Source organism: Danio aesculapii, chromosome 1 (genome assembly GCF_903798145.1).
Source record: "Danio aesculapii chromosome 1, fDanAes4.1, whole genome shotgun sequence".
NCBI lineage: Eukaryota > Metazoa > Chordata > Actinopteri > Cypriniformes > Danionidae > Danio > Danio aesculapii.
The window spans coordinates 6150729-6177923 of NC_079435.1; the positions used below are offsets into that span (position 1 = coordinate 6150729).

At 38.5% G+C, this 27195-nt stretch overlaps 1 protein-coding gene across 1 annotated transcript in view; it reads left to right on the forward strand.

Moving 5' to 3' along the window:
• Nucleotides 1–27195, forward strand: part of LOC130223830 (polycystin-1-like) — a 93990-nt gene that overhangs the window by 23442 nt on the left and 43353 nt on the right. The window contains 13 exon segments of the mRNA XM_056456430.1: nt 3067–3355; nt 5048–5264; nt 6927–7086; nt 11216–11374; nt 11459–11603; nt 12527–13231; nt 15261–15423; nt 16217–16478; nt 18012–18207; nt 19697–19867; nt 21968–22111; nt 22302–22509; nt 25071–25197. Coding sequence (XP_056312405.1) covers nt 3067–3355; nt 5048–5264; nt 6927–7086; nt 11216–11374; nt 11459–11603; nt 12527–13231; nt 15261–15423; nt 16217–16478; nt 18012–18207; nt 19697–19867; nt 21968–22111; nt 22302–22509; nt 25071–25197 — 2946 coding nt within the window.

The window sequence follows — 27195 nt, forward strand, 5'->3', positions numbered from 1 at the left end:
TTTTTTTTTTCATCGACATTCCTCTTGATTTTGTTTCCGAGCGGCGTTCTCCTAATGTTTAGACTGAGACTGGAGTGATGTTATGCTTATGGGAAGCAGAGGGAGGGAAACCTGAGTGGGCGTTCGGGATGATGTCATCATTATGATGCGATGTGTTCCACTGCATTAAACACTAACGACGTGCCAGACCTCATTAAACACACACACACACACACAGACACACACACAGACATTTGCTTGGTGAGCCGGTGGTCAAACACTCATTCCCCTGAGTTTGAGATCATAAATATTATGGTAAATCTGGTTATCTGGTGGTTCAAACACTCGCTGTGAGATGAGATGGTGAGGGCTGATGTGGATTGATGAGGATGGAGGTCAATCAAAGGTCACTGGAAGAATCTGCCCAAATCTGCTAGTGTTTTTGCGCATTACAGGAAGCCTTTATTTTGATAGTACATTAAATGGTGCGTAAATAGTTGCAGTTTATCAGTGGTTAGCACTGTCGCCTCACAGCTAGAAGGTCGCTGCTTCGAGTCCCGGCTGACCCAGTTGGCATTTTTATGTGGAGTTTGCATGATCTCCCCGTGTTGGCGTGGGTTTCCTCCGGGTGCTCCAGTTTCCTCCACAGTCCAAACACATGCGCTATAGGTGATTTGAATAAAATAAATTGTAGTGTATGAGTGTGAATAAGTGTGTGTGGGTGTTTCCCAGTACTGGGTTGCAGCTGGAAAGGCATCTGCTGCGTAAAACATATGCTGGATAAGTTGGCGGTTCATTCCGATGTGGCGACCCCTGATGAATAAAGGGACTAACCCGAAGGAAAATGAATGAATGAATGAATTTATTAATAATTATTATAGAAATATCAGTAAAATATAAATTATTTACAATTAATAGAGGAAATTGTGTATTTTTAAGTATTATTGATACATGAGCTAATATTTAAAGTACTCTATTAAATCACATTCAATTAAAAGAAAGCTTCTCATTAAACATCAACATTTAATTAAAATAATTAAAAATGTAATACATGAATTTGTAAATTGATACAATATATGTAAAAATGATATAATAATTTGAATAATTATGTAATGTATGCAGTATTTTACATTTTAAAATACATAGATTTTATATGTAGTCATTTATTATATGAAATACTTTTTTTAAAATATTGTTTGGAAATATTAATGTATTTTAATAATTTTAATGACCAAAAGAAATGAATTCATATGTTAATTCTATATAAACAAATAAATAAATAAATAAATATATATATATATATTTATATGTATATATGTGTATATATAATATATTTTTTCTGTTTAACAGAGAGATTTTGTCAACACATTTGCAAATAATAATTTTAATAATTAATTTCTAGTAACTGATTTATTTTATCTTTGTCATGATGACAGTAAATAATATTAGACTAGATATTTTTCAAGACACTTTTATACAGCTTAAAGTGACATTTAAAGGCTTAACTAGGTTAATTAGGTTAACTAGGCAGGTTAGGGTAATTAGGCAAGTTATTGTATAATTATGATTTGTTCTGTAGACTATCGAAAAAAAAAAAGCTTAAAGGGGCTAATAATATTGTCATTAAAATGGTGTTTAAAAAATTAAAAACTGCTTTTATTTATTCATTCATTCATTTTCTTTTCAGCTTAGTCCCTTTATTAATCCTGGGTTGCCACAGCGGAATGAACCGCTAACTTATCCAGCATATTTTTTACGCAGTGGATGCCCTTCCAGCTGGAACTCATCACTGGGAAACATCCATACACACTCATTCACTCACACACACAACGGACAATTTAGCTTACCCAATTCACCTATATCACATGTCTTTGGACTGTGGGGGAAACCGGAGCACCCGGAGGAAACCCACGCCAACACAGGGATAACATGCAAACTCCACACAGAAATGCCAACTGACCCAGCCTAGGCTCGAACTAGCGACCTTTGTGGTATGAGGAGACAGCACTACCTACTGCACCACTGCGTCAAAAACTGCTTTTATTCTAGCTGAAATAAAACAAACAAGACTTTCTCCAGAAGAAAAAATATTATCAGACATACTGTGAAAATTTCCTTGCTCTGTTAAACATAATTTGGGAAATATTTAAAAAAAGAAAAAAAAACACTAAGGGGGGCTAATACTTCTGACTTCAACTGTATATAATAAATATTTTTTAACATTTATATCACTTGTATATAAATAATATAACATAATATAATATTTTTTTATTTTCAATGATTAATATGCATGTAAAAGTAAAATAACATTTGTAATAATTCACATACTTTAATTATATTTATATTATATTTAATTATACTTTTATTTTTGAATTTTGATTTATATTTAATAATAAAAATAATGTCAGTAAGTTCTTTTAAAGAGCTTATTTCTAAAAGCTATGCCTTATTAGTTCTATATGCCTGATTTCTCAGTTTATGATTCCTTGAACCACTATGGGAATCTGGGAGTTCTGTTTAGTCCTGAAGATCTTGGTCCAAGATCTGTGATGGTACTTTTCCAGAATGTACCTCAATTTCCATACAGTACATGAACAAAATGTTAAGTTTTTCCACAGAATTTATTGTACACCTGTTCGTCTGCATAAAACGTTCCCAGCCTGTTCCGACCTCTGTTTTAAGTGCAAAACTTGTAAGGGCACATGTGTTTTGGTCCTGTGTTCACATCCAACTATTTCGCAGAGGGGTTCATTCTGCAATCCAGGAGATAATTGGAAAACGTTTTATTTTCTGCCCCTCTCTTTTGTTGTTGAATGACATTCCTGAAGACCTTTTTGACTCGGAGCTTAAACCTACAACTCTTACAATTCTGGCCAAGAAATGTATATTACTAAAATGGTCTACTTCTCAAACTCCAACTATTTCCATGTGGATTTCTCTGTTGTCAGTCTTTCTTCCTTTGAAAAAATTAACCAGTGACCTCAACCACAAATAATAAACAATCATATATTTAAAGTAGCATAAATTAAGTAACATAAAGTAGTCATTGTATATTTATACATTCCACTGACATGCCTGTTGTTGTAGTGGTGGACGGCGATGACACGGGGTAACGAGACGCTGGTTCTGGATCTGAACACAACCACCACAGGCAGCGACAGCATGCGTCTGGTGCTCCGGCAGGGCATCCTGCGGGACCGAGAATCCTACATCTTCAGCCTCCACGTCACCGATGATGGGATGGACCGAGAGGGCGTGGCCTACATTGAGCTCCACCCCAACCTGCCACCTGACGGAGGGGCGTGTTCTCTGTGGGCGGACGGGGGTGGAACTCAGGTGCAGACACTGCTGGAGAGAGTGCACTTCAACTGCTCAGGTGAGACTGGAAAACAAGCATTGACATCTAGTGGTTAAACTGAGTATTGCAGTACATATTCAAAATACTGAAGAGGGTTTTTTCCACTCGACATTTTTCCACTCGACATTTACTGACATTTTATTCTACCCATCAGATTATGCTACCAACACTGTATTTTAATGGTTGGGGTTAGGGATTAAGTAAGGCAATATTACAGCTTCATATCACACTACTCCACGTTAAAATTTACACTGGTAGCAAAATCTGATGGGTAGCTTATTGTGTCATCAAAATGTGCTACCTACTTTTTGAATGGGAGGTAGGACAATCTGACAAGGTAGGACAAATCGACAGAACACCGGCCCCTCCTCCAACCACTCCACACATGGAGGTTGCCAGATTGAGTACATCAACAGGAACATGCCTGCTGATTGAGCCTTACACTGTAAGCTGCTCAGCTAATGTTTACGTTCGTAATATTTGTATTATTTAGCATTTCTCTTATATTACGTCTCATTTTGGAAGCTGCTACTGTCCTCTGGAGGCATTTTCACATTAATTGAATCAGCCTCAAATGAAATATGCTGTGTTTTCCACCAAGGCAATCCCGGGGTGCTTAAATATATTTGGTTAAACTGGCAGTGGGCTGGTTATAGAGGTCAAAACACAGACCGACATTCTGACAAGGAACGCACATCTTCAAAGGAAAATAACTGACTATACCATCGTTTTTTTTGGTAACACATGCACGTTTAATTAGCATGTTTTTTAAATATCTGCAAACGTAATATAAAAATCATTATTTTCAACCAAATTAATAGTTTTTTTCGATGTCAGTATGTTAGTTTTAAGTATATTTATAAGCTAGTGTGCTCAAAAACAGTGACAATTTGCATGTAGACGATATAAACACTTCTACTTGAATGGATCAACAATATTTTTGTCATCAATCATCAATTTCTCAAATCAAATCTTCTGACCAATCAAATGCTCTCTAGTATCTGCCATGCCCCACCCTCTTCAAAATGCTCCTTGTTTACTTTTCATTTGATGCGCTTGAGCTCAACCACCCTCGCTGGCGGAGCGGTGAGAAAAACAAAACACTACTGGCTGTTTTTTTAAAGGGGAGGGGCTACTATATGCCCCGCCCTCTATTTATGTTTCAGTTAAAATTACATCACGCATCGAACCAAAATGCACATCTAAAAACGCTTCATAGGACTTAGTCTGTAGTTGGGTTGTCATGATACTGGAATTCAGTACCAATCGACACTGGAATTTTAAAAATGTCCATTTCCTGATAGCATTTGAGCACTGTTGAGCGCGTTCTTAAACGTTTAAACGTTAAAAGCGCTGATCAACGTTTTAAAGTCGTGATTCATCAGCGGATCACTCGTATGTCAGCTTGTAAACAAACCAGCTGATCGACGGGACTTTGAAACACTCCAGTGTCCCTGTATCTGTGGTTGCACTCTGTAAACAGCGGTGAGTTTGGTGAACTGATGACCTACACGGCCAATCACAGTCATTTCTGTTGAGCACATGAACACAATGGCAAATCAGTGCCGTTTAAGAATGCGTTTAACAGCGCTCAAATGTTAGCAGGACATGGACAATTTTGAAATTTCAGTATTGATTGGTACCAAATTCCAGTATCATGACAACCCTAGTCTGTAGTGTACTAAGCTCTGACTGGTGTCTTATTTTCAGGTTACACTGATCTGGATGAGACTGAGTCTCCGCTGGTCTACAGTCTACTAGTGGTACGCTGCTCTGAGCTCTACTGCGAGGAGTTCTATGTGTATAAAGGCACCAGTCCAGAACATTCTGCCTTCCTGCCGCCCGGCTTCAGCTCGGCTCAGTTCAGAGTGTCAGTGCTGGTGATGGTGGAGGACCACCAGGGGGCGTCAATCCTGGCTCGCAACACGTAAGACACAGTTTAGCTTGATGACGAGTGTTGGTTGTTATTAGTTACTGTCATTAAATTACTTTTCTGCTAAAAAAGTTAAGTAAGGGATTACTTATTCTTTTCTGGGTAGTTTAATTACAATTGCTTATAAAATACTTAAATACAGAACATGAATTCGACACTTCTGTATAAATCAATTCAGAGATTTTTGTTATGTAAATATATTTAGCAACTACAGAAGGTTACAATTATCACGAATACTGCACTTGCTTAGGAAAAAAAACTTAAATGTTTGAGTAAATTGTTAATGGAAAATAAGGTGTGCATTCAGAGAAGCAGAAATAATGTTTATATATATATATATATATATATATATATATATATATATATATATATGTATGTATATATATATATATATATATGTATGTATGTTTAATGTATATATATATATATATATATATATATATATATATATATATATATATATATATATATATATATACACACCACACACACACACACACACACACACACACACACACACACCTGCCACTTTATTAGGTACACCTTAGTGCCGGGTTGGACCCCCCTTTTGCCTTCAGAACTGCCTTAATCCTTCATGGCATAGATTTAACAAGGTACTGGAAATATTCCTCAGAGATTCTGGTCCATATTGACATGACAGCATCACACAGTTGCTGCAGATTTTTCGCCTGCACATCCATGATGCGAATCTCCCGTTCCACCACATCCCAAAGGTGCTCTATTTTATTGAGTTCTGGTGACTGTGGAGGCCGTTTGAGTACAGTGTACTCATTGTCATGTTCAAAATACCAGTCTGAGATGATTTGCGATTTATGACATGGCGAGTTGGAAGTAGTCATCAGAAGATGGGTACACTGTGGTCATAAAGGTATGGACATGGTCAGCAACAATACTCCAAAAAATACTCCAAAGTGTGCCAAGAAAACATCCCCCACAACAATACACCACCAGCAACCTGAACCGTTGATACAAGACAGACTGGATCCAAGCTTTCTTGTTGATGCCAAATTCTGACCCTGCCATCCGAATGTGGCAGCAGAAATCAATACTCATCAGACCTTCTATTGTCTAATTTTAGTTTCTGATTAGAAATTTGCGTTAACGAGCAGTTGGACAGGTGTACCTAATAAAGTGGCCGGTGAGTGTATGTAAATATGTATGTATAGCTTTCTTGTTATCATATATTTTGCATTTTGTTCAACAAAAGAATGTTAGATTTGTCCAGCAATGGCACATGCCTAAGAAAGAATAAATTAAGTAATTTGTCAATATTTGGTGTGTGTGAAATATGGGGTCATTTTTTTTTAAATTGGCACCTTATTTCACATTAAAATAATATTAAATATTATTTAAAAAACAATTAAACGTGTAGAATGTTTGACTAGAATTAAGAGTTTAATTTCTGTTGTCAACATGTGTTGCCATTTATATGGATTTTAAGTTGTATTGAGTGAAGTAATTAAAAGACTTATTGAGTAACTTTTCTTATAAAGTCATTTAAAAACAATTTTAATGATGTAATTAGCAATATATATTTTTTAGAAACCTCCCCTACACTGCTCATGACGAGTGTTGGTTGTGAATGCTTGCTAATGTGAGTGTGTCTGTCTTTGTGTGTGCATGTATGTGTGTCAGGTCGATGGAGGTGGTGCTCCCAGTGGTTCCTGACGGGTTCGTCTCTCTTCCTCATTGGCTGAGTAATATGACGGCCTCCACCCTGCGGGAGCTGCTCCGTCAAGGAGACTCTCAGAGGGTCCGAGAGCTGTCCCTCGCCCTCATCACTGTCCTCAATGAGGTATTCACTAAACACACACACTAGATCAGTGGTCCTCAATTGGTAGTGGGCCGCACGAAAAATATTTAATCAGTTTTGTTTTATTAATTATCTGAGTCTGAACGATCTTTTATTTAAAAAAAAAAAATCTTTTATTTTGAAAAATCTTTTATTTAAAAAATCTTTTATTTAAAAAATCTTTTATTTTGAAAAATCTTTTATTTAAAAAAATCTTTTATTTAAAAAATCTTTTATTTAAAAAATCTTTTATTTTGAAAAATCTTTTATTTAAAAAAATCTTTTATTTAAAAAATCTTTTATTTTGAAAAATCTTTTATTTAAAAAAAATTTATTTAAAAAATCTTTTATTTTGAAAAATCTTTTATTTAAAAAAATCTTTTATTTAAAAAATCTTTTATTTTGAAAAATCTTTTATTTAAAAAAATCTTTTATTTAAAAAAATCTTTTATTTAAAAAATCTTTTATTTTGAAAAATCTTTTATTTAAAAAAATCTTTTATTTAAAAAATCTTTTATTTTGAAAAATCTTTTATTTAAAAAATCTTTTATTTTGAAAAATCTTTTATTTAAAAAAAATTATTTAAAAAATCTTTTATTTTGAAAAATCTTTTATTTAAAAAAATCTTTTATTTAAAAAATCTTTTATTTTGAAAAATCTTTTATTTGAAAAATCTTTTATTTAAAAAAATCTTTTATTTAAAAAAATCTTTTATTTAAAAAATCTTTTATTTTGAAAAATCTTTTATTTAAAAAATCTTTTATTTAAAAAATCTTTTATTTTGAAAAATCTTTTATTTAAAAAAATCTTTTATTTAAAAAATCTTTTATTTAAAAAATCTTTTATTTTGAAAAATCTTTTATTTAAAAAAAACTTTTATTTAAAAAATCTTTTATTTTGAAAAATCTTTTATTTAAAAAAATTTATTTAAAAAATCTTTTATTTTGAAAAATCTTTTATTTAAAAAAATCTTTTATTTAAAAAATCTTTTATTTTGAAAAATCTTTTATTTAAAAAAATCTTTTATTTAAAAAAATCTTTTATTTAAAAAATCTTTTATTTTGAAAAATCTTTTATTTAAAAAAATCTTTTATTTAAAAAATCTTTTATTTTGAAAAATCTTTTATTTAAAAAATCTTTTATTTTGAAAAATCTTTTATTTAAAAAATCTTTTATTTTGAAAAATCTTTTATTTAAAAAAAACTTTTATTTAAAAAATCTTTTATTTTGAAAAATCTTTTATTTAAAAAATCTTTTATTTTGAAAAATCTTTTATTTAAAAAAATTGTATTTAAAAATCTTTTATTTTGAAAAATCTTTTATTTAAAAAATCTTTTATTTTGAAAAAATCTTTTATTTAAAAAAAATTATTTAAAAAATCTTTTATTTGAAAAATCTTTTATTTAAAAAAATCTTTATTTAAAAAATCTTTTATTTTGAAAAATCTTTTATTTGAAAAATCTTTTATTTAAAAAAATCTTTTATTTAAAAAAATCTTTTATTTAAAAAATCTTTTATTTTGAAAAATCTTTTATTTAAAAAATCTTTTATTTTGAAAAATCTTTTATTTAAAAAATCTTTTATTTTGAAAAATCTTTTATTTAAAAAAATCTTTTATTTAAAAAATCTTTTATTTTGAAAAATCTTTTATTTAAAAAATCTTTTATTTTGAAAAATCTTTTATTTAAAAAAATCTTTTATTTTGAAAATCTTTTATTTAAATTTTTTTTTTTTTTGAAAATCTTTTATTTTGAAAAATCTTTTAAAAATCAAAAATCATTAAAAAAATCATTAAAAAAATAAAAAATCTTGAAAAATGACTATTCCCTTGCTTGTTAATTGAGTAGTGGTGGGCAAAGCGAGGCTTCATGAAACACTGAAACAGTTGAAGCAAATGTGTCGAAGTTTCGAAATGTTTCGAAACCCCACTCTAAAGTGACACCTAGTGGTCATTTTTTTATTTATTGCACTGGAATAGCTTTAGCAAAGAACAGTAGAGCAAACTGAGGTATTGAACCCTACTTTGTAGAATTGAACTTTCAAGTGAGTTAGTGGAGCGGGTAGGGTTCCTGACTACCATGCAGTGAAAATGGGTTCGAACCCAGGCTAATACAGCTATTTTGAATGCATTAATATCAGTTTGAAATGCTCTGTTCTTGGATTGTTTTGTTTCAACATTGGTCTGACATCCGTATAAACGTATTTGTGAATAAAAATGTCTTGTTTTGGTCATAAAGCAGGGCTGTTGTTAGATCAGACACAGTTGGGGCCAGAAGTTAACAAATTTATATTATCCATTAAATTTCCCATTGCATTTTATTAACGTCAACCCAAAATCTAAACCCAACCATCAGACTACTGTAAAATATTCATTATTGTTTTACAGTGTTACAAAAATGATGCTAAATTGACAGCGTATCTGCAGCTGGATACTATCTAGACCAGGCATGGGCAAACTCGATCCTCGAGGGCCGGTGTCCCTGCAGAGTTTTGCTCCAACACTAATCAAACACACCTGAACACCCTAATTAGTGTCTTCAAGATCACTAGAAAGCTACAAGCAGGTGTGTTTGATTAGGGTTGGAGCAAAACTATGCAGGGACACCGGCCCTCCAGGATCGAGTTTGCCCATCCCTGATCTAGACTTTCACCATAAAACAGTAACATTATTAAAATAAATAACATCGTGATTTCAGAGTATTTGTACAAGTCGGGATTCGAACCCAAAATCTTCAGGATCTCGACACTGTGTCGAAACGTCAGTTTCACATCAGCCATCCCTACTTAAGTGCCGAAATTAAACCCACAAGCAGCAAAATGAGTTACAAACAGACGTCTCTGGAAAGCTTCTATGCAAAAGGGAAAGGTCCAGAGAAAGACGTATAAACTGCCAAGGAATACATCCGCAACCCATTTGTCCACCAATCAGGTGAATCCAGCAAGTCTGTGCAAGAAGATGATCAACTGCTGGAGATTACAAATGATGGCAGCCTTTTAGGGTCTGTTCACATATCGAGTTTCTACAGTTCAAGAGCTCACACTTAGATAATGCTCGACTATGATAGCAGGTTTGGCATGCTGTCCCGGGAGAGAACCCTGAGCTCGGAAATAGATGAGCCCAAGGTTCCCGCCTGGTCAATGAGCATTAGGAGGGATACGAGATCAGGTGTTTCTCGAGTGCCCCCTTTTTGCTATGTATTAGTTAAGTGCTTGTGACTGTATCACGATTCACTTATGTACATGTTTTTAGACTGTGGGAGGAAACCGGAGGACCCGGAGAAAACCCACGCAAACACAGGGAGAACATGCAAACTCCACGCAGGGAGTGCCGACTGGCTCAATTAGAACTTGAACCTGCTGGCCTTCTTACTGCGAGGCAGCAGTGCTAACCGCTGAGCCACCGTGTTGCCCGATCATGAAAGAGGAGGAGGGAGAAGGGAAGGATGGGGGGGGTTTCCAAAAACGAAGATAAGGAATGAAGTTTAGGCAGGATATTTATAGTAGTTTTAGAATGATCTGATAGGCTAGCTAATGATTAGCAATGAGGATCAGCTGTAGTCAATCATATCACGTGCTCCTCTCGAAATTAGTTTGTGAAACTTCACTTTGCGCAAATTCGTTATATCCAATGGAGGTGCGCGGCTTGCTCGTACAAGCGGCGTGACGCACTCGCACCTTCCAGACGCACACAGTTGAACGAATGTTGCGAGCGCACCACGAGTCACATGACAAGAACTGACTGATCAGCTTTAGCTTGTGTGGAATATACACATATTGGTAGCCTAATTACCTCAGACAAACACAAACACCCAAACACTGCAGTGCTAAGTCATTTTTCCCTTAATTAAAACTTGTATCAGAGTGACAGCAATGATTTGTCATCCTTGTAGCCTAGCAACCTATGAACCACCCCCGGTCCACAGTAAAATTGACCGGTCCGTGGTGATAAAAAGGTTGAAGACCACTGTACTAGATGCACAGATAGACAGAACCAGTTGTGGATCAGGGGTCCTGGAGGAGCAGAGTTTAGCTCCAACTCAAAGTAGACACCTGTACCAGCTAATCAAGCTCTTACTAGGTATACTAGAAACATCTGTGTTCACATAAACATTTGTCTGTGTGTGTGTGTCAGTATGAGCAGGGTGTGTCCCGCAGGCGTGAGCGTGTGTCTAAACTGGAGCGTCAGTATCGAGTGAGCATCAGAGGAAACATCACCAGAGCTCTGACCTCACTGGACCTCACCACGGTCAGCGACATCCAGCAGACCTCCGCAGCGCTCGCACAGTGCACAGTGAGTGTGTGAAGCCCTCACATTTACACAATAACACACCTGCAGAAGAGTTCCTCAAGTGTGTGTGTGTATGTGTGTTTTCAGGCTGTGAGTCGAGAGTTTGTGTGTGAGGAGTGTCAGAACAGCACTCTGGACAAACTGGAGTCCATGCTGGAGATCCTGCAGACGGACACCAAACAGGGCACAGTCACCCCCACTGAGATAGCGGACAACATCCTCAACATCATGGGTATGACACACACACACACACACACACAATCTCACATACACACACTCATACAATACATGCACTCATACACACACACACACATGCACACACACACACAATCTCACATACACACACTCATACATGCACTCATATACACACACACATGCACACACTCAAACACATGCAGGCACACACACAAACAAACACTCATTCACACACACTCTCTCTCACACATACAAACACACACATATACACACTCTTACACATACATAGACATTCATACACACAAACAAACACACACACACACTTATACACAGACTTTCACACATACACACACTCATATACAGTACACACACAATAACACTTTTTCAAACATGCACATACACACACACACACACATACACACACCCAAACTCAAACATACTGTATACAGACATGCACACTCTTACATACACAGACACACATACATTCACAAACACTCTCTCTCACAGACACACATACACACACACACACACACACACACATACAGACATACTTTTTCAAACACACTAATACACACTCACACACATACACACTCTTACACACACATACACAGACACACACACACTCATAAACACACATACACACTCTATTACAAACACACACACACACTCATACACACACACACACACACGCATACACAGGCACACTTTTTCAAACACACTAATACACACTCACACCCACATACACACTCTTACACACACATACACAGACACACACACTCATACACACACTCTGTCACACACACACACACACACACACACACACACACTCAAACACATACAGACACACCCACACTCTATCACATACACACTCATACACACCCACACAGACACACTCTCTCTCACACACACAGACACACACACTCACACTCTCTCGCAGTAATTAAGCGTGTGTTCCCGCAGGTGATCTGATCCACCAGGTGAGTCAGGTGGCTTCATCTCCTCCTCCAGAAGCTGAAGATCAGGACGGCAGCGTTTCCCAGCAGCCTCCGTTCCTCCAGGAGGAGCTGCAGCACCACCCGCTGCGAGTGGCCGCTAAAGCCTACACGCTGTCCTCCGTCCTCATGCGGATCCTCATGCTGGGACGCGTCCTGAACGAGGAGCCGCTGATCCTCCGTGGCGCAGAGATCGCAGCCGCCGGCAAACGCGCAGACCCACAGAGCCTCCTCTGCTACGGCGAGAGCGACGCACCCGAATGCCAAGGCTTCTCCATCCCGCGGCCGTTCAATTCCAGTTTGGGACGGGCAGCAGGGGGCGCTCTGGCACCCAATAGCGACGACGGAATCGTGCAGCTACTCTTCCAGGTGGAGCCCAATCCGTTCCCGTTCAACTACGTAGACAATTACCCTGTTTCCACTGAGGTGGCGTCCATGGAGTTTCGTACGGTGAACGGCACACAGATTCCCATCGCGGATCTGGACGAGAGCCAGGCCATAACGGTCGCGGTGAATAACGGGAGTTATAACGCTAGCGGATTGGAGGCAGTTTTGCCGCCGGCGGGAGCAGTGAATATTAGCAGATGTGATTCGATCATTGTGAGGGTGAACACCAGAAACACCAACAGACAAGCCGGAGTTTACGTACAGCTCAACTTTACTGTACTCGACGGTAAGACGAGCAACACTAGGGGGAGACACTGAGGCCATGTCCATGCTAATATGTTTTCAATTAGCCTTCCTTTCATGCAGATTGAATCAATAATTTAGTAAGTGAGTCATTTGAATCAGTGAGTCATTAACTGCATACTTGCTCTGAACTGTTCATTTGAATCAACGAGTCATTAACTGGAGACTCTCTCTGAACAAGTTATATGAATTAGTGAGTCATTAAGTGGAGACTCTCTGAACAGATCATTTGAATCAATGAGTCATTAACTGGAGACTCTTTCTGAACAAGTTAAATGATTTAGTGAGTCATTAAGTGGAGACTCGCTCTGAACAGATCATTTGAATCAGTGAGTCATTAACTGGAGACTCTCTCTGAACAAGTTATATGATTTAGTGAGTCATTAAGTGGAGACTCTCTAAACAGTTTATCATTTGAATCAGTGAGTCATTAACTGGAGACTCTACCTGAACAAGTCATATGAATTAATGAGTCATTAAGTGGAGACTCTCTGAACAGATCATCTGAATCAGTGTGTCATTAACTGGAGACTCTCTGAACAAGTTATATGAATTAGTGAGTAATTAAGTGGAGACTCTGAACAGATAATTTGAATCAGTGAGTCATTAACTGGAGACTCTACCTGAACAAGTCATATAAATTAGTAAGTCATTAAGTGGAGACTCTCTGAACAGATCATTTGAATCAGTGAGTCATTAACTGGAGACTCTCTCTCTCTGAACAAGTTATATGAATTAGTAAGTCATTAAGTGGAGACTCTGAACAGATCATTTGAATCAGTGAGTCATTAACTGGAGACTCTCTGAACAAGTTATTTGAATTAGTGAGTCATTAAGTGGAGACTCTCTGAACAGATCATTTGAATCAGTGAGTCATTAACGGGAGACTCTACCTGAACAAGTCATATGAATTAGTAAGTCATGAAGTGGAGACTCCCTCTGAACAAAACATTTGAATCAGTGACTCATTTCAATCAGTGAGTCATTAACTGGAGAATCTCTCTGAACAAGTTATATAAATTAGTGAGTCAGTAACTGCAGACTTGCTCTGAACAGTTCAATTGAATCAATTAGTCATTAACTGGAAACTCTGAACAGATTATTTGAATAAGTGAATCATTTCAATCAGTCAGTCATTAAGTGGAGACTCTCTCTGAACAGATCATCTAAATTAGTGAGTCGTAAGCTGCAGACTTGCTGTGAAAAGTTCATTTGGATCAGAGAGTCATTAACTGCAAGACTCTGTCTGAATAGATTATTTGAACCAGTGAATCATTAAATACAGATTCACTCTGACCAGTTCACTTGAATCAATGAGTCATTGACTGGATACTCTGTCTGAACTGGTTATATGAATAAGTGAGTCGTTAACTGGAGACTCTCTCTGAACAGATCCATTGATTTAATGAGTAATTTAGTGAGCCATTAGGTGCAGACTCTCTCTCTCTGAAAAGTTCATTTGAATCAGTGAGTCATGAAATGTGGACTCCCTTTGAACAGTTCATTGTATCAGTGAGTCGTTATCTGGAGGCTCACTCTCAACAGTTCATTTGAATCAGTGAGTCATTAACTGCAGACTCGATCTGAACAAATCACTTGAATCAATGAGTCATTAGCCGCAAGCTCCCTTTGAGCAGTTTTTTGGTATCAGTGAGTCGTTAACTGCAGTTTGTCTCTGAACGGATCATTTTAATCAGTAAGTAATTACCTGCAGAATCACTTTGAACAGTTCATAAGTGTCAGTGAGTTATTACTGCAGACTCACTCTGAATGGATCATTTGAATCAGTGAGTCATTAACTTACATTGCAAAGTAAACATTTTGTTTCTGAGGTCTGGTAGTAAACTATTATTTGTTCTTTTTTTGCTTTTAATTGTGTAAAATTTAGAAAAAGGGACAAACACAATTTCAAGATAATGCATCTATGATCATATTTTACTTGTTTTATTAGAGTAGTTCTTATATTTAGGTAATTTTTTTACAGCAGTTTGCGTTCATCATGTGTTTCTCAGATACTCCAGACGTTTGGGAACAGGACCCGTGGATCACAGCCTACCTGGACACCTCTGAATGGCCCAATGAATTTAACAGCACCGACAGGAAACGCATCACACTCAACATGACAAGGGGGCGGGACCTTGACCACCGTGACTACACCTTCTTCCTGTCTCCGAAGTAAGGGATGTCCTGAATATATTTTCTGACAATTACTTCTGCTTTTGCAGTTGTTAACTGTAGACTCACTTTGAACAAATCATTTAAATAACTGAGTCATTTGAATCTGCAGACTCACTTTGAATGGATTATTTGAATCTGAGTCGTTAACTGTAGACTTACTCTGACTGGATGTTTTGAATCAGAGAGTCGCTGACTGTAGATTGGCTCTGAACAAATAATCTGAATCAGTGAGTCATTAACTTCAGCCTCACTCTGAAAAAATAATCTGAACCAATGAGTCACTAACTTCAACCTCACTCTGAACAAATAATCTGAATCAGTGAGTCATTCACTTTAGATTTACTATAAACAAATAATCTGAATCAGTGAGTCATTAACTGCAGACTCGCTCTGAAAGAATCATCCAAATCAGTGAGTCATTAACAGTAGACTTGCTCTAGGCAGATAATCAGAATTAATGAGCCATTAATTGCAGACTTGATCACTTGAATCAGTGAGTCATTCATTGCTGAACAGACCATCTGAATTGATGAGCCGTTAACTGCAGACTCACTCTGAATTTACTTGAATCAGTGAGTTGTTAACTGCAGACTTGCTCAGAGCGAATCATTTGAATCAGTGAGTCATTAAGGGCAGACTCACTATGAACAGATTATTTGAATCAATGAGTCATTAACTAGATTCTCCAGTTTTCTGAAATGTAGTGGAGTAGGATCTACAATGTAGCAATGTGAAAATGTCCTACAATAAAATGTGTGTTGATGTTATGTTGTGTGTCCTCCTCCATCAGTGTGTACGACACCACGCAGGATCACTTCATCAACGTGTCGTCAGGCTGTGGCGCTGCAGAGCCGGAGCTCCTACATCTGGAAGTGGCTGTCTTCACGTCTCTGTGTCAGTACTTCAGTGAAAGCGCAAAGCAGTGGCGGACGGATGGCATGGACCCGCTCCCAGAGACCAGTGTGGGTCGAGCCGTGTGCCTCACCCGTCACCTCACCGCATTCGCTGCCAGCCTGTTCGTCCCGCCTGACGCCGTCTCCTTTATCATTCCTGTGAGCATTTAGAAAGCATCTCTTTTTCAACAGTTCACAGCATAAAAAATTAACACATTTTCTCTTCAGAAACTCTTCAGATACTGTAGCACTGATTCATTAAACAATATCCTTTTGTCCGTAGGTTAGCATTAAAGCAAAAAATAACCTCCAAATTATATCTTATAGTTGGTCTTTTGAATCAGTGAGTCATTTACTACAGACTCACTCTGAATGGATTATTTGAATAAGTGAGTCATTTAAATTAGTCAGTCATTTAACTCTGAATTGTTAACTGCAGACTCATTCTGAAAGGATCATTTTGAACAAGTGATTCGTTTGAATCAGTGAGTCATTAACTGCAGACTCATTCTGAAACGATAATTTAAATAAGTGATTCATTTGAATCAGTGAGTCATTAACTGCAGACTCATTCTGAAAGGATCATTTTGAACAAGTGATTTGTTTGAATCAGTGAGTCATTAACTGCAGACTCATTCTGAAACGATAATTTAAATAAGTGATTCATTTGAATCAGTGAGTCATTAATTGCAGACTTATTCTGTAAGGATCATTTGATTAAGTGATTCATTCGTATCAATAAGTCGTTAACTGCAAACTTATTCTGAAGGGATAATTTAAATGAGTGAGTCATTTGAATCAGTGAGTCGTTAACTGCAGACTCTGAAAAGATCATTTGAATCAGAGAGTCATTTGATTCAGTGAGTCTGTAAATGCAGACTCACTCTGGAAGGATCATTTGACTAAATGAGTCATTTGAATCAGTGAGTCGTTAACTGCAGACTCACAGAGAGCATCCTTTGAATAAGTGAGCCATTTGAATCAATGAGTTGTTCACTGCAGACTCATTCTGAAATGATCATTTGAATAAGTGAGTCATTTAAATCAGTGAGTCATTTACTGCACTCACTCTGAAAGGATTGTTTGAATAAGTGAGTAATTTGAATCAGTGAGTCGTTAACTGCAGACACATTCTGAAGGGATCATCTGAGTAAGTGAGTGATTTTGGCTTTGTAATAAAAAAATGTGATCATAATGGAAGTCCATCGGGCTAAAACAGGCACCAACATAATGAAAGGGCAGTCAATTTGAACAGTCCACAAGGGTTGTAATAAAATATTAATCTAGGTTACCTCTAGGTTACGACTCACAGATGCAATGAACTGTTCAAAGGGAGCCCACGTTTAATGACTCACTGATTCAAATGAACTTTTGAGAGTAAGTCTGCAGTTAACAACTGATTGATTCAAATGATCTCTTCAGAGAAAGTCTGCACCTAATGACTCACTAAATGACTCACTAAATCAAATAATCTGTTTAGAGAGAGTCTCCAGTTAACGACTCCCTAATTCATATAACCTGTTCAAACAGAATATCCAGTTAATGACTCATTGATTCAAGTGAACTGGTCAGAGTGAGTCTGTAGTTAATGATTCACTGGTTCAAATAATCTGTTTAGACAGAGTCTGCAGTTAATGACTCACTGATTCAAATGAATATCTAATAAAATCTTGCATTTATTTATACTATCAGGAGCGTTCAGTGTCTCGGAGTGTGGTGGTGGTCCTGGTGTGTGTGGTTTCTCTGCTGTGTTACGCTGTGGCTGGAGCTGTTCTCCGTAAGCTGGATCAGATGGACCTGAGGCGGGCATCTGTTGTGCCGCTCTGTGGGAAAGATGGACTCTACAAGTACGAGATCCAGCTCAAGACCGGCTGGAGTCCCGGAGCAGGTCAGATTCACAGCGTCTTTCCTTCATACTGCTTCAATGTGCATTTTCAACTATTGCATCAGGAAGCAGCGATGGAAATGCCAACATTACATTAATCACAAAACAAGTTTAAAGCTCGTTTTAGCTGCTGCAGAAAATGAATGAATGAAAACACGAGTTAGATGGAAATACATTTGCTGGTTATATTGACTTTATATTAAATAATGCACCTAAATTAGCACATGATTAGCATTTTGTTAGTTTTTTGCATTTAATTGTGTGTATAATTTATGTGTTTTCATTTTGAGTTATAGATTTTGGATGTGTAGATACATTTTATTTCTTGTTATTTTCATCCATCAAGTTTGGGAGCTAGGGCAGGACGGTGGCTCAGTGGTTAGCACTGAGGCCTTACGGCAAGAAGGCTGGTTCGAGTCTCAGCTGTGTCATTTGGCATTTCTGTGTGGAGTTTGCATGTTTTCTCCATGTTGGCGTGGGTTTCCTCCAGGTGCTCCGGTTTCCCCCACAGTCCAAACACATGCGCTATAGGTGAATTGGATTAACTAAATTGGCCATAGTGTATGAGTATGTCAATGTGAGTGTGTATGGGTGTTTCCCAGTACTGGGTTGCGGCTGGAAGGGCATCCACTGTGTAAAGCATATCCTTGGAATAGTTGGCTGTTTATTCCGCTGTGGCGACCCCTGACAAATAAGGGACTAAGCCGAAGGAAAATGAACGAATGAAGTTTGGGAACTAGCTGAAATAAAATAAATCATTCATTCATTCATTTTCTTTTCGGCTTAGTCCCTTTATTAATCCAGGGTAGCCACAGCGGAATGAACCGCCAACTTATCCAGCCATGTTTTACGCAGCGGATGCCCTTCCAGCAGCAACCCATCACTGGGAAACATCCACGAATGATGCTTGGGAGAAGATGCAAACTCCACACAGAAGCGCCAACTGACCCAGCCGAGGCTCGAACCAGCGACCTTCTTGCTGTGAGGCGAACGTGCTACCCACTGCACCTGCTGGTTTGTTTACAGCAGATTATTTACCAACAGGCCGTCAGTGTCTTATTAATCACAATTCAATTTCCATTTTGGCTTCCAATGGGCGTCCATAAGGAGTTTATGTGTAGTTAATGATGATGTGCCCCTTCAAGTAAAGTCATGATATAATTACATGTTAATGAGTTGGTGATGGTTAAATTAAGCGTAAACTAATGTGGTAATTAATACATTTATTAACAAACAGTCATGTACTACCAAGTAATTGAGGTAGCCGTTATTTACTCATGAACTCATGTGACTTATGTTGTAGTTAGTTAGTTGATGATTAGCGCATGCTAACTCATAATGTTTAGTTTACATATTAACACATCATTATTCGTGTACTGTTATTATAAAGTGTTACAGATTAAAGAGTATCTCCATGATTGTGATCTCCTGCAGTCTGAAAATCAGTCTATGATCATCTTCATCATTATCTTGATGTTCATTGGTGCTCCAGGAACCACGGCTCACGTTGGCATCAGTCTTCATGGCAGTGAGGGCCGCAGCGGGCACAGACATCTGGATAGTGTGGGCGCCTTCGCTCGCAACAGCCTGGACATTTTCCACATCGCCAGCGACTCCAGCCTCGGCAGCGTGCTCAAGATCCGCCTGTGGCACGACAACAAAGGTAGCAGTGGGAAAAACCCGTTCATTTTCTCCATAGGGGAGCTGAGTTTTAATTATAACTCAAAAAAAAGACCTGTTGTGAGCTTTGAGGATGTTAATCGATTGTGTTGAGACCGTATGTTCACATTCAGTTGTGTGTTCATGTTCACATTTAAACAGTGTTTGTGTGTGACTTGTGTTTAATAGCAGAAATTGTGCAGAAAAAGAAACGACATTATAGTGTAGAGAAAATTCCACCAATCAGAGAACCTCAGTGAGCCAAAATAGACATTTAGCTCCGCCCACTCCCATGAAGCATCACAAATTATGCAATCAGGTCTTTTTTGGTTGTTTCTTGAATGATGAAGCTCCATTTTAGCATTGCTAGTATATGTTTAGCATGATTTAAGATGGTGCTAGCATACGTTACCTCAATGTAAATGTCTAGCATGATTTAGCATGACTGCTAACATCTTTCAACTTTTTAATTGTTAGCATGTTTTTCTAATGTATATTATATATTATCACTTTAAAATAGTTTAGGTGAGACTGCTTACATGTTTTTACACTGCTAACATGCTTCTAACATGATTTTGCACATTGTTAACATGTTTCTATGATTTAGCACACTGCCACCCTATTTTACCATGTTATTGTTTCTAATCTGATTTAGCACACAATTTGCATGATTTAATATGCTGCTAGCATGTATCTAGCGTGATTTTTACCACACTACTAGCATTTTTAGCACATTGTTGGCATTCTAGTATGATTTAGCACACTGCTGCCATATTTTACCCATTGTTAATGTTTTTTAATATGATTTAGCATGTTTTTATATACGGCTAGCATGTTTCTAGCATGATTTAACACACTGCTACCACATTTTACTACAATGTAAATGTTTCTAGCATGATTTAGCACACTGCTAACACCTTTTAACATATTGCTATTTGTTAGCCTGTTTTTCTAACGTATGTTACCATATATTACCACTTTAGCATAGTTTAGGTGACACTGCTAGCTTGTTTTTACATGCTTCTAGCATGATTGTTAACATGTTTCTATCATGATTTAGCACACTGCTGCCCTGTGTTTCCATGTTATGGTTTCAAATCTAATTTAGTACACAATTTGCATGTTTTAATATGCTGCTACCATGTTTCTAGCATGATTTAACACACTGCTACCATATTTCATCCCAATGTATATGTGTCTAGTATTATTTTAACACACTGCTAGCATGTTCTAACACATTGTTGACGTTTCTAATATGATTTAGCAAGTGACTAACTTTCTAACGTGATTTTCACACTGCTAGCATGTTTTGTCATTGCTAACATGTTTCTAGTATGATTTTACACATTAACACATTCCTAGCATGATTAAGCACACAGCTGCCATATTTTACTCACTGTTAATGTTTCTAATGTGATTTAGCAAACAACTAGCATATTTTAATATGCTGCTAGCATGTTTCAAGCATGATTTCAACACACTGCTACCATCTTTTATCACATTTTAGCATGATTTAACACATACTGCTAACATTGCAACTTATTACTGACGTATATTTCTAACATGATTTTCACACTGCTAGCATGTTTTTTTCATTGCTAACATGTTTCTAGCAATATTTTGCACATTATTTACATGTTTCTAGCATAAATTATCACTCTGCTTCCATACTATACCCATTGTTTGTTTCTAATATAATTTAGCACACTACCAGCATGTTTAATATACCACTAGCATGTTTCTAGTATGATTTTAACACACTGCTACCATATTTTACCACATATTTATACATTTTCTTATTATAATTTAACAAATACTGCCAACCTTACTACTACAACTTATTACTAGCTTGTATTTCTAACATGATTTTCACACTGCCAGCATGTTTTTTCAATGCTAGCATGTTTCTTGCATGATTATTTTGCATTCTGCTAGCATGTATTAGCACACTGTTAGCTTGTTTTTAGCATAATTTGGCTCATTTTAAAGCCGTTTAATATTGGTTTGTTCATTAAATAGTATTTAGTGTGTCTTACTGAATGCTCTTGTGAAAGAGATTTAAAGCATAGCAAAATAACAGTCTGTCTGTCTGTCTGTCCTCCAGGTCTGTCTCCTGCATGGCTGCTCCAGTATGTGCTGGTGAAGGACCTGCAGACGGGCAGCAGTTTTTTCTTCCTGGTTGAAGAATGGCTCTCGGTGGACAATGAGAAAACCGACGGCAGAGTAGAGATAGAAGTGGAAGCCTCAGGTAAAGCCCCGCCCCCTCTGACAAAACACTGATTGTGATTGGTTGGTGCTGGAACGAGACCTGTGAGGTCATGAATATTCAGAAAAATATTTATGATGTTTAACATGTGCTGATCTGACATCGTGTTCTGTAAGGTCTGCAGAAGTGTAATGTTCACGTGTGTGTGTGTGTGTATGTGTGTGTTGTGCAGAGGAGCTGTTTCTGCGTCACTGGCCGCGGCTGCTGCGCTGGGAGCTGCAGAGAGCCGTATGTGAGAGTCATGTGTGGTTATCTCTGTGGGAGAGACCCTCGCGGAGCCCCTTCACACGCCTGCAGAGACTCACCTGCTGCTCGCTGCTGCTGCACCTCCAGATGCTGGCCGCCGCTGTGTGGTACGGCACAGTCAGCTACACACACAGGTGACGCACACACTCATACATACACACACTCACTCACTCACTTGTTAAAACCTGCTGTCTCCTAGAGTTAAGTCAGCATGATAGCAAAATTCACTCTTCTTATTTTTCTTGTTAAGTATCTGTGCACTTTGTTATTTTGTAAAAATTAATTTGCCCTCATAATCTATATATAAATTACCCCTAACCTTCCCTCCCTCCTCGTAATGTCCTTCCGGATATCAGTCCTTTAGGGCGAGGCTATCAGTCCTTTAGGGCGAGGCTATCAGTCATTTAGGGCGGGGCTATCAGTCATTTAGGGCGGGGCTATCAGTCATTTAGGGTGGGATATCAGTCATTTAGGGCGGGGCTATCAGTAGTTTAGGGCGGGGCTATCAGTCATTTAGGGTGGGGATATCAGTCATTTAGGGCGGGATATCAGTCATTTAGGGCGGGGCTATTAGTCATTTAAGGCGGGAATATCAGTCATTTAAGGTGAGGCTATCGGTCATTTAGGACACGGGACTATCAGTAATGTAGGGTGGGGCTATCAGTCCTTTAAGGCAGGGATATCAGTCACTAAGGGCGGGGCTATCAGTCATTTAGGGTGGGGATATCAGTCATTTAGGGCGGGGCTATCAGTAATTTAGGGTGGGGCTTTCAGACATTAAGGGCGGGGCTATCAGTCATTTAGGGTGGGGATATCAGTCATTTAGGGCGGGGCTATCAGTCATTTAGGGCGGGGCTATCAGTCATTTAAGGCGGGAATATCAGTCATTTAAGGTGAGGCTATCGGTCATTTAGGGGACGGGACTATCAGTAATATAGGGTGGGGCTATCAGTCATTTAAAGCAAGGCTATCAGTCATTTAGGGTGGGGATATCAGTAATTAAAGGCAAGGCTATCAGTCATTTAGGGCGGGGCTATCAGTCATTTAGGGGCAGGACTATCAGTAATATAGGGCGGGGCTATCAGTAATTTAGAATAAGGATATCAGTAATTTAGGGTGGAGCTATCAGTAATATAGGTCGGGGCTATCAGTCATTTAGGGCGGGGCTATCATTTGTTTAGGGTGGGGAGATCAGTCATTCAGGGCGGGACTATCAGTAATCTAGGGGAGAGCTAGCAGTTATTTAAGGTGGAGCTATCAGTCCTTTAGGGCGGGGCTATCAGTCATTTAGGGTGGAGCTATCAGTCCTTTAGGGCGGGGCTAACAGTCATTTAGGGTGGAGCTATGAGTCCTTTAAGGCCGGGATATCAGTCATTAAGGGCGGTGCTATCAGTAATTTAGGGTGAGGCTTTCAGACAATAAGGGCGAGGCTATCAGTAAGTTAGGGTGGGGTTTTCAGACATTTAGGCCGGGGCTTTCAGTAATATAGGGTGGGGCTATTAGTCCTTTAAGAGCAGGGATATCAGTCATGTAGGGCAGACTTATCAGTCATTAAGGCAAGGACTATGAGTTATTCAGGGTGGGGCTATCAGTCCTTTAGGGCTGGGATATTTAGGGTGGGGCTATCAGTGTGCGCCGTTTTTGCCCAGCTTACATCTATTTATTTTCCTGCATCTTGTAATAAGCCAATCAGTTTGCTAAGGATTAAATCATGCACCACTTAATTTTTCTAATTCCAGGACCTTTCCAATTGGATGTACGTTACATATGAGGATAAAAAGGACAAACTTAACTTCTTTTTCAAGCCGACTTTAACATGCGTTAAGATGAGTCTCTTATTAGCAGTACAGCAATGGGGTTAAACATAAGCAGTGTTAAATCCTGCTAAAAGCATGATAAACATGCTAATCCTTGTTAACCCTACATGCTATCAAAAACTGGTTAACAGTTACATGTAAGCAGTGTGCTAAGTCATACTACAAACACGCTAAGCATGCTAATTCATGTGACCATTGTGTTATCCCTGCTGAAATAAGGCTGCTGGATCAAACTGGTTCTTGCCAGTTCTTTGCTGGTCATGTGCTGGGATAAGATGGTTATTTATGTTTCCATGCTGGTCAGGGCCAGTTTAGGACTCGCTAGAACCATCTTAAACCAGAATGCACATGTTAATCTAACTAACCAAAATATGGTGTTTTTTCTGCAGGGATATATCATGTTAAATTATGCTTGTCATGTGCTAAATCATGCTAGCACCAGGTAGAAACAACTTAGCAATGTGCTAAAACATGTTAACCATGTGCTAAAAACATGCTAGCAATGTGTTAAAACATCCCACATCACTACAGTTAGATTTTCACAAATAAAACAAGTCTAGAAAGGTTTTTATTTGTGACTGCAGCTGATTTTGAACGTAACACACATGGCTCAAACTGACCCTAACTCAGAGGGTATTATTATTCCTCTTAGCATAATAGGTGTAAGTAATTGCTCTTATTTTATTTCCCTTGTATTTTCTGGCCTCTGCAGAAGCTTCAGTGGAGGCTTTCTGTTTTTACACCAACCTGTGCTTGCTTTTTTCATAGAAAATTGTCTTTAAATTGCTGTGGGTCAAGTTGTACCCAATTTCTAGCACTATATGGGGGCTTTCTGCAGACGTGTGTGTGTGTGCTGTAACTGTGTGTGTGTGCTGCAGCTCGGTGCCGGTGGCTGATCTGGTGTCAGTGAATGTGGAGACGCTGTGGGCCGGGATGGTGAGCTGTCTGCTGGTGTATCCCCTCTATCTACTCGTATTCTGCCTCTTCAGACTGAGCCGCAGTAAGGTGAGACACACACACACACATATTAACAGATGCACGCACACACACACATACACACACATGAACAGATGCACATTTTACATTTACATTTACATTTAGTCATTTAGCAGACGCTTTTATCCAAAGCGACTTACAAATGAGGACAAGGAAGCAATTTACACGACTATAAGAGCAGCAGTGAACAAGCGCTATAGACAAGTTTCAGGCGTGTAAAAGTCTAAGAAGCAAAACATTAGTAGAAATTTTTTTTTTTTTTTTTTTTTTTTTTTTTTTTTTTTTTTTTTTTTTTTTTATAAGAGAGAGAGAGAGAGAGAAAGAGGGCTCAGTTAGTGGTATAGCCAGAGAGGCAATTGCAGATTAGGAGGAAAAGTGGAGACTAAACAGTTGCGTTTTTAGTCGTTTCTTGAAGACAGCAAGTGACTCGGCTGTTCTGATGTAGTTGGGGAGTTCATTCCACCAACTGGGCAGATTGAATGTGAGAGTTCGGGAAAGTGATTTCTTCCCTCTTTGGAATGGAACAACGAGGCGACGTTCATTCACAGAACGCAAGTTTCTGGAGGGCACATATATCTGCAGAAGTGAGAGCAGATACGAAGGAGCACAGCTAGAGGTCACTTTGTAAGCAAACATCAGAGCTTTGAATTTGATGCGGGCAGCAACTGGAAGCCAGTGCAAACGGGTGAGTAGCGGAGTGACATGTGCTCTTTTGGGTTCATCAAAGACCACTCGTGCAGCTGCGTTCTGAAGCAGCTGAAGAGGTTTGATAGAACTACCTGGTAGCCCGGCTAGCAGAGAGTTGCAATAGTCCAGTTTGGAGAGGACAAGAGCTTGAACAATGAGTTGAGCTGTATGTTCAGATAGGAAGGGTCGGACCTTTCTGATGTTGTAGAGTGCGAATCTGCAAGATCGGGCAGTTCTAGAAATGTGGTCAGAGAAGTTCAGTTGGTCATCAATCGTAACTCCAAGGCTTTTTACCATTTTGGATGCAGTGATGGTTGCTCCATCCATCTGGATTGAAAAGTTATGGTGAAGAGTCGGGTTGGCAGAAACTTCAAGCATTTCCGTTTTCATGAGGTTAAGCTGGAGATGATGATCTTTCATCCAGAGTGAAATGTCTGACAGGCAGGCTGAAATGCGAGCTGGAACCGAGGGATCATCAGGGTGGAAAGAGAGGTATAGCTGGGTGTCATCAGCATAGCAGTGGTAGGAAAAACCATGTTTCTGGATGACTGTTCCTAAAGATGCCGTGTAGATAGAGAAGAGAAGTGGTCCAAGCACAGAGCCCTGAGGTACCCCAGTGTATAGATGCTGTAGGTTGGACACCTCTCCCCTCCACGACACCCTGAATGACCTGTCCGAGAGGTAGGAACTGAACCATTGAATAACAGTGCCTGTGACGCCCAGTGACTCAAGCGTAGATAGCAGGATCTGGTGGTTTACAGTGTCAAAAGCAGCTGATAAATCCAGCAAGATGAGGACAGATGATTTAGAGTCTGCTTTAGCCAGTCTGAGGTCCTCCACGACCGAGAGCAGAGCAGTCTCAGTTGAGTGGCCTTTCCTAAAGCCAGATTGCTTGTTGTCCATGAGGTTGTTTTGTGTAAGAAAGTCTAGGACTTGATTGAACACTACTTTCTCCAAAATCTTGGCCATGAATGGAAGCAGGGATACCGGTCGGTAGTTTTCAAGTAGCGTTTGATCCAGGTTGGGTTTCTTTAGCAGAGGGGTTACCCTAGCCTGCTTAAATGAAGTAGGGAATAGACCAGAGTCAAGAGATGTGTTAATTATGTGAGTCAGTGTTGGTATGACTGCAGGAGAAATGGCTTGCAGGAGATGAGAGGGAATGGGATCTAGCGGACAGGTGGTTGCATGGCTTGATAGCACGAGATTGGACACCTCAGACTCAGAGAGCTGGGAGAAAGAGGTGAGTGTGTGTGGTGTTGGTGGTGTATCTTGCGTGTTTGTTGTAGGTGCAGCAAATTGAGCACTGATTTTTGCAGTTTT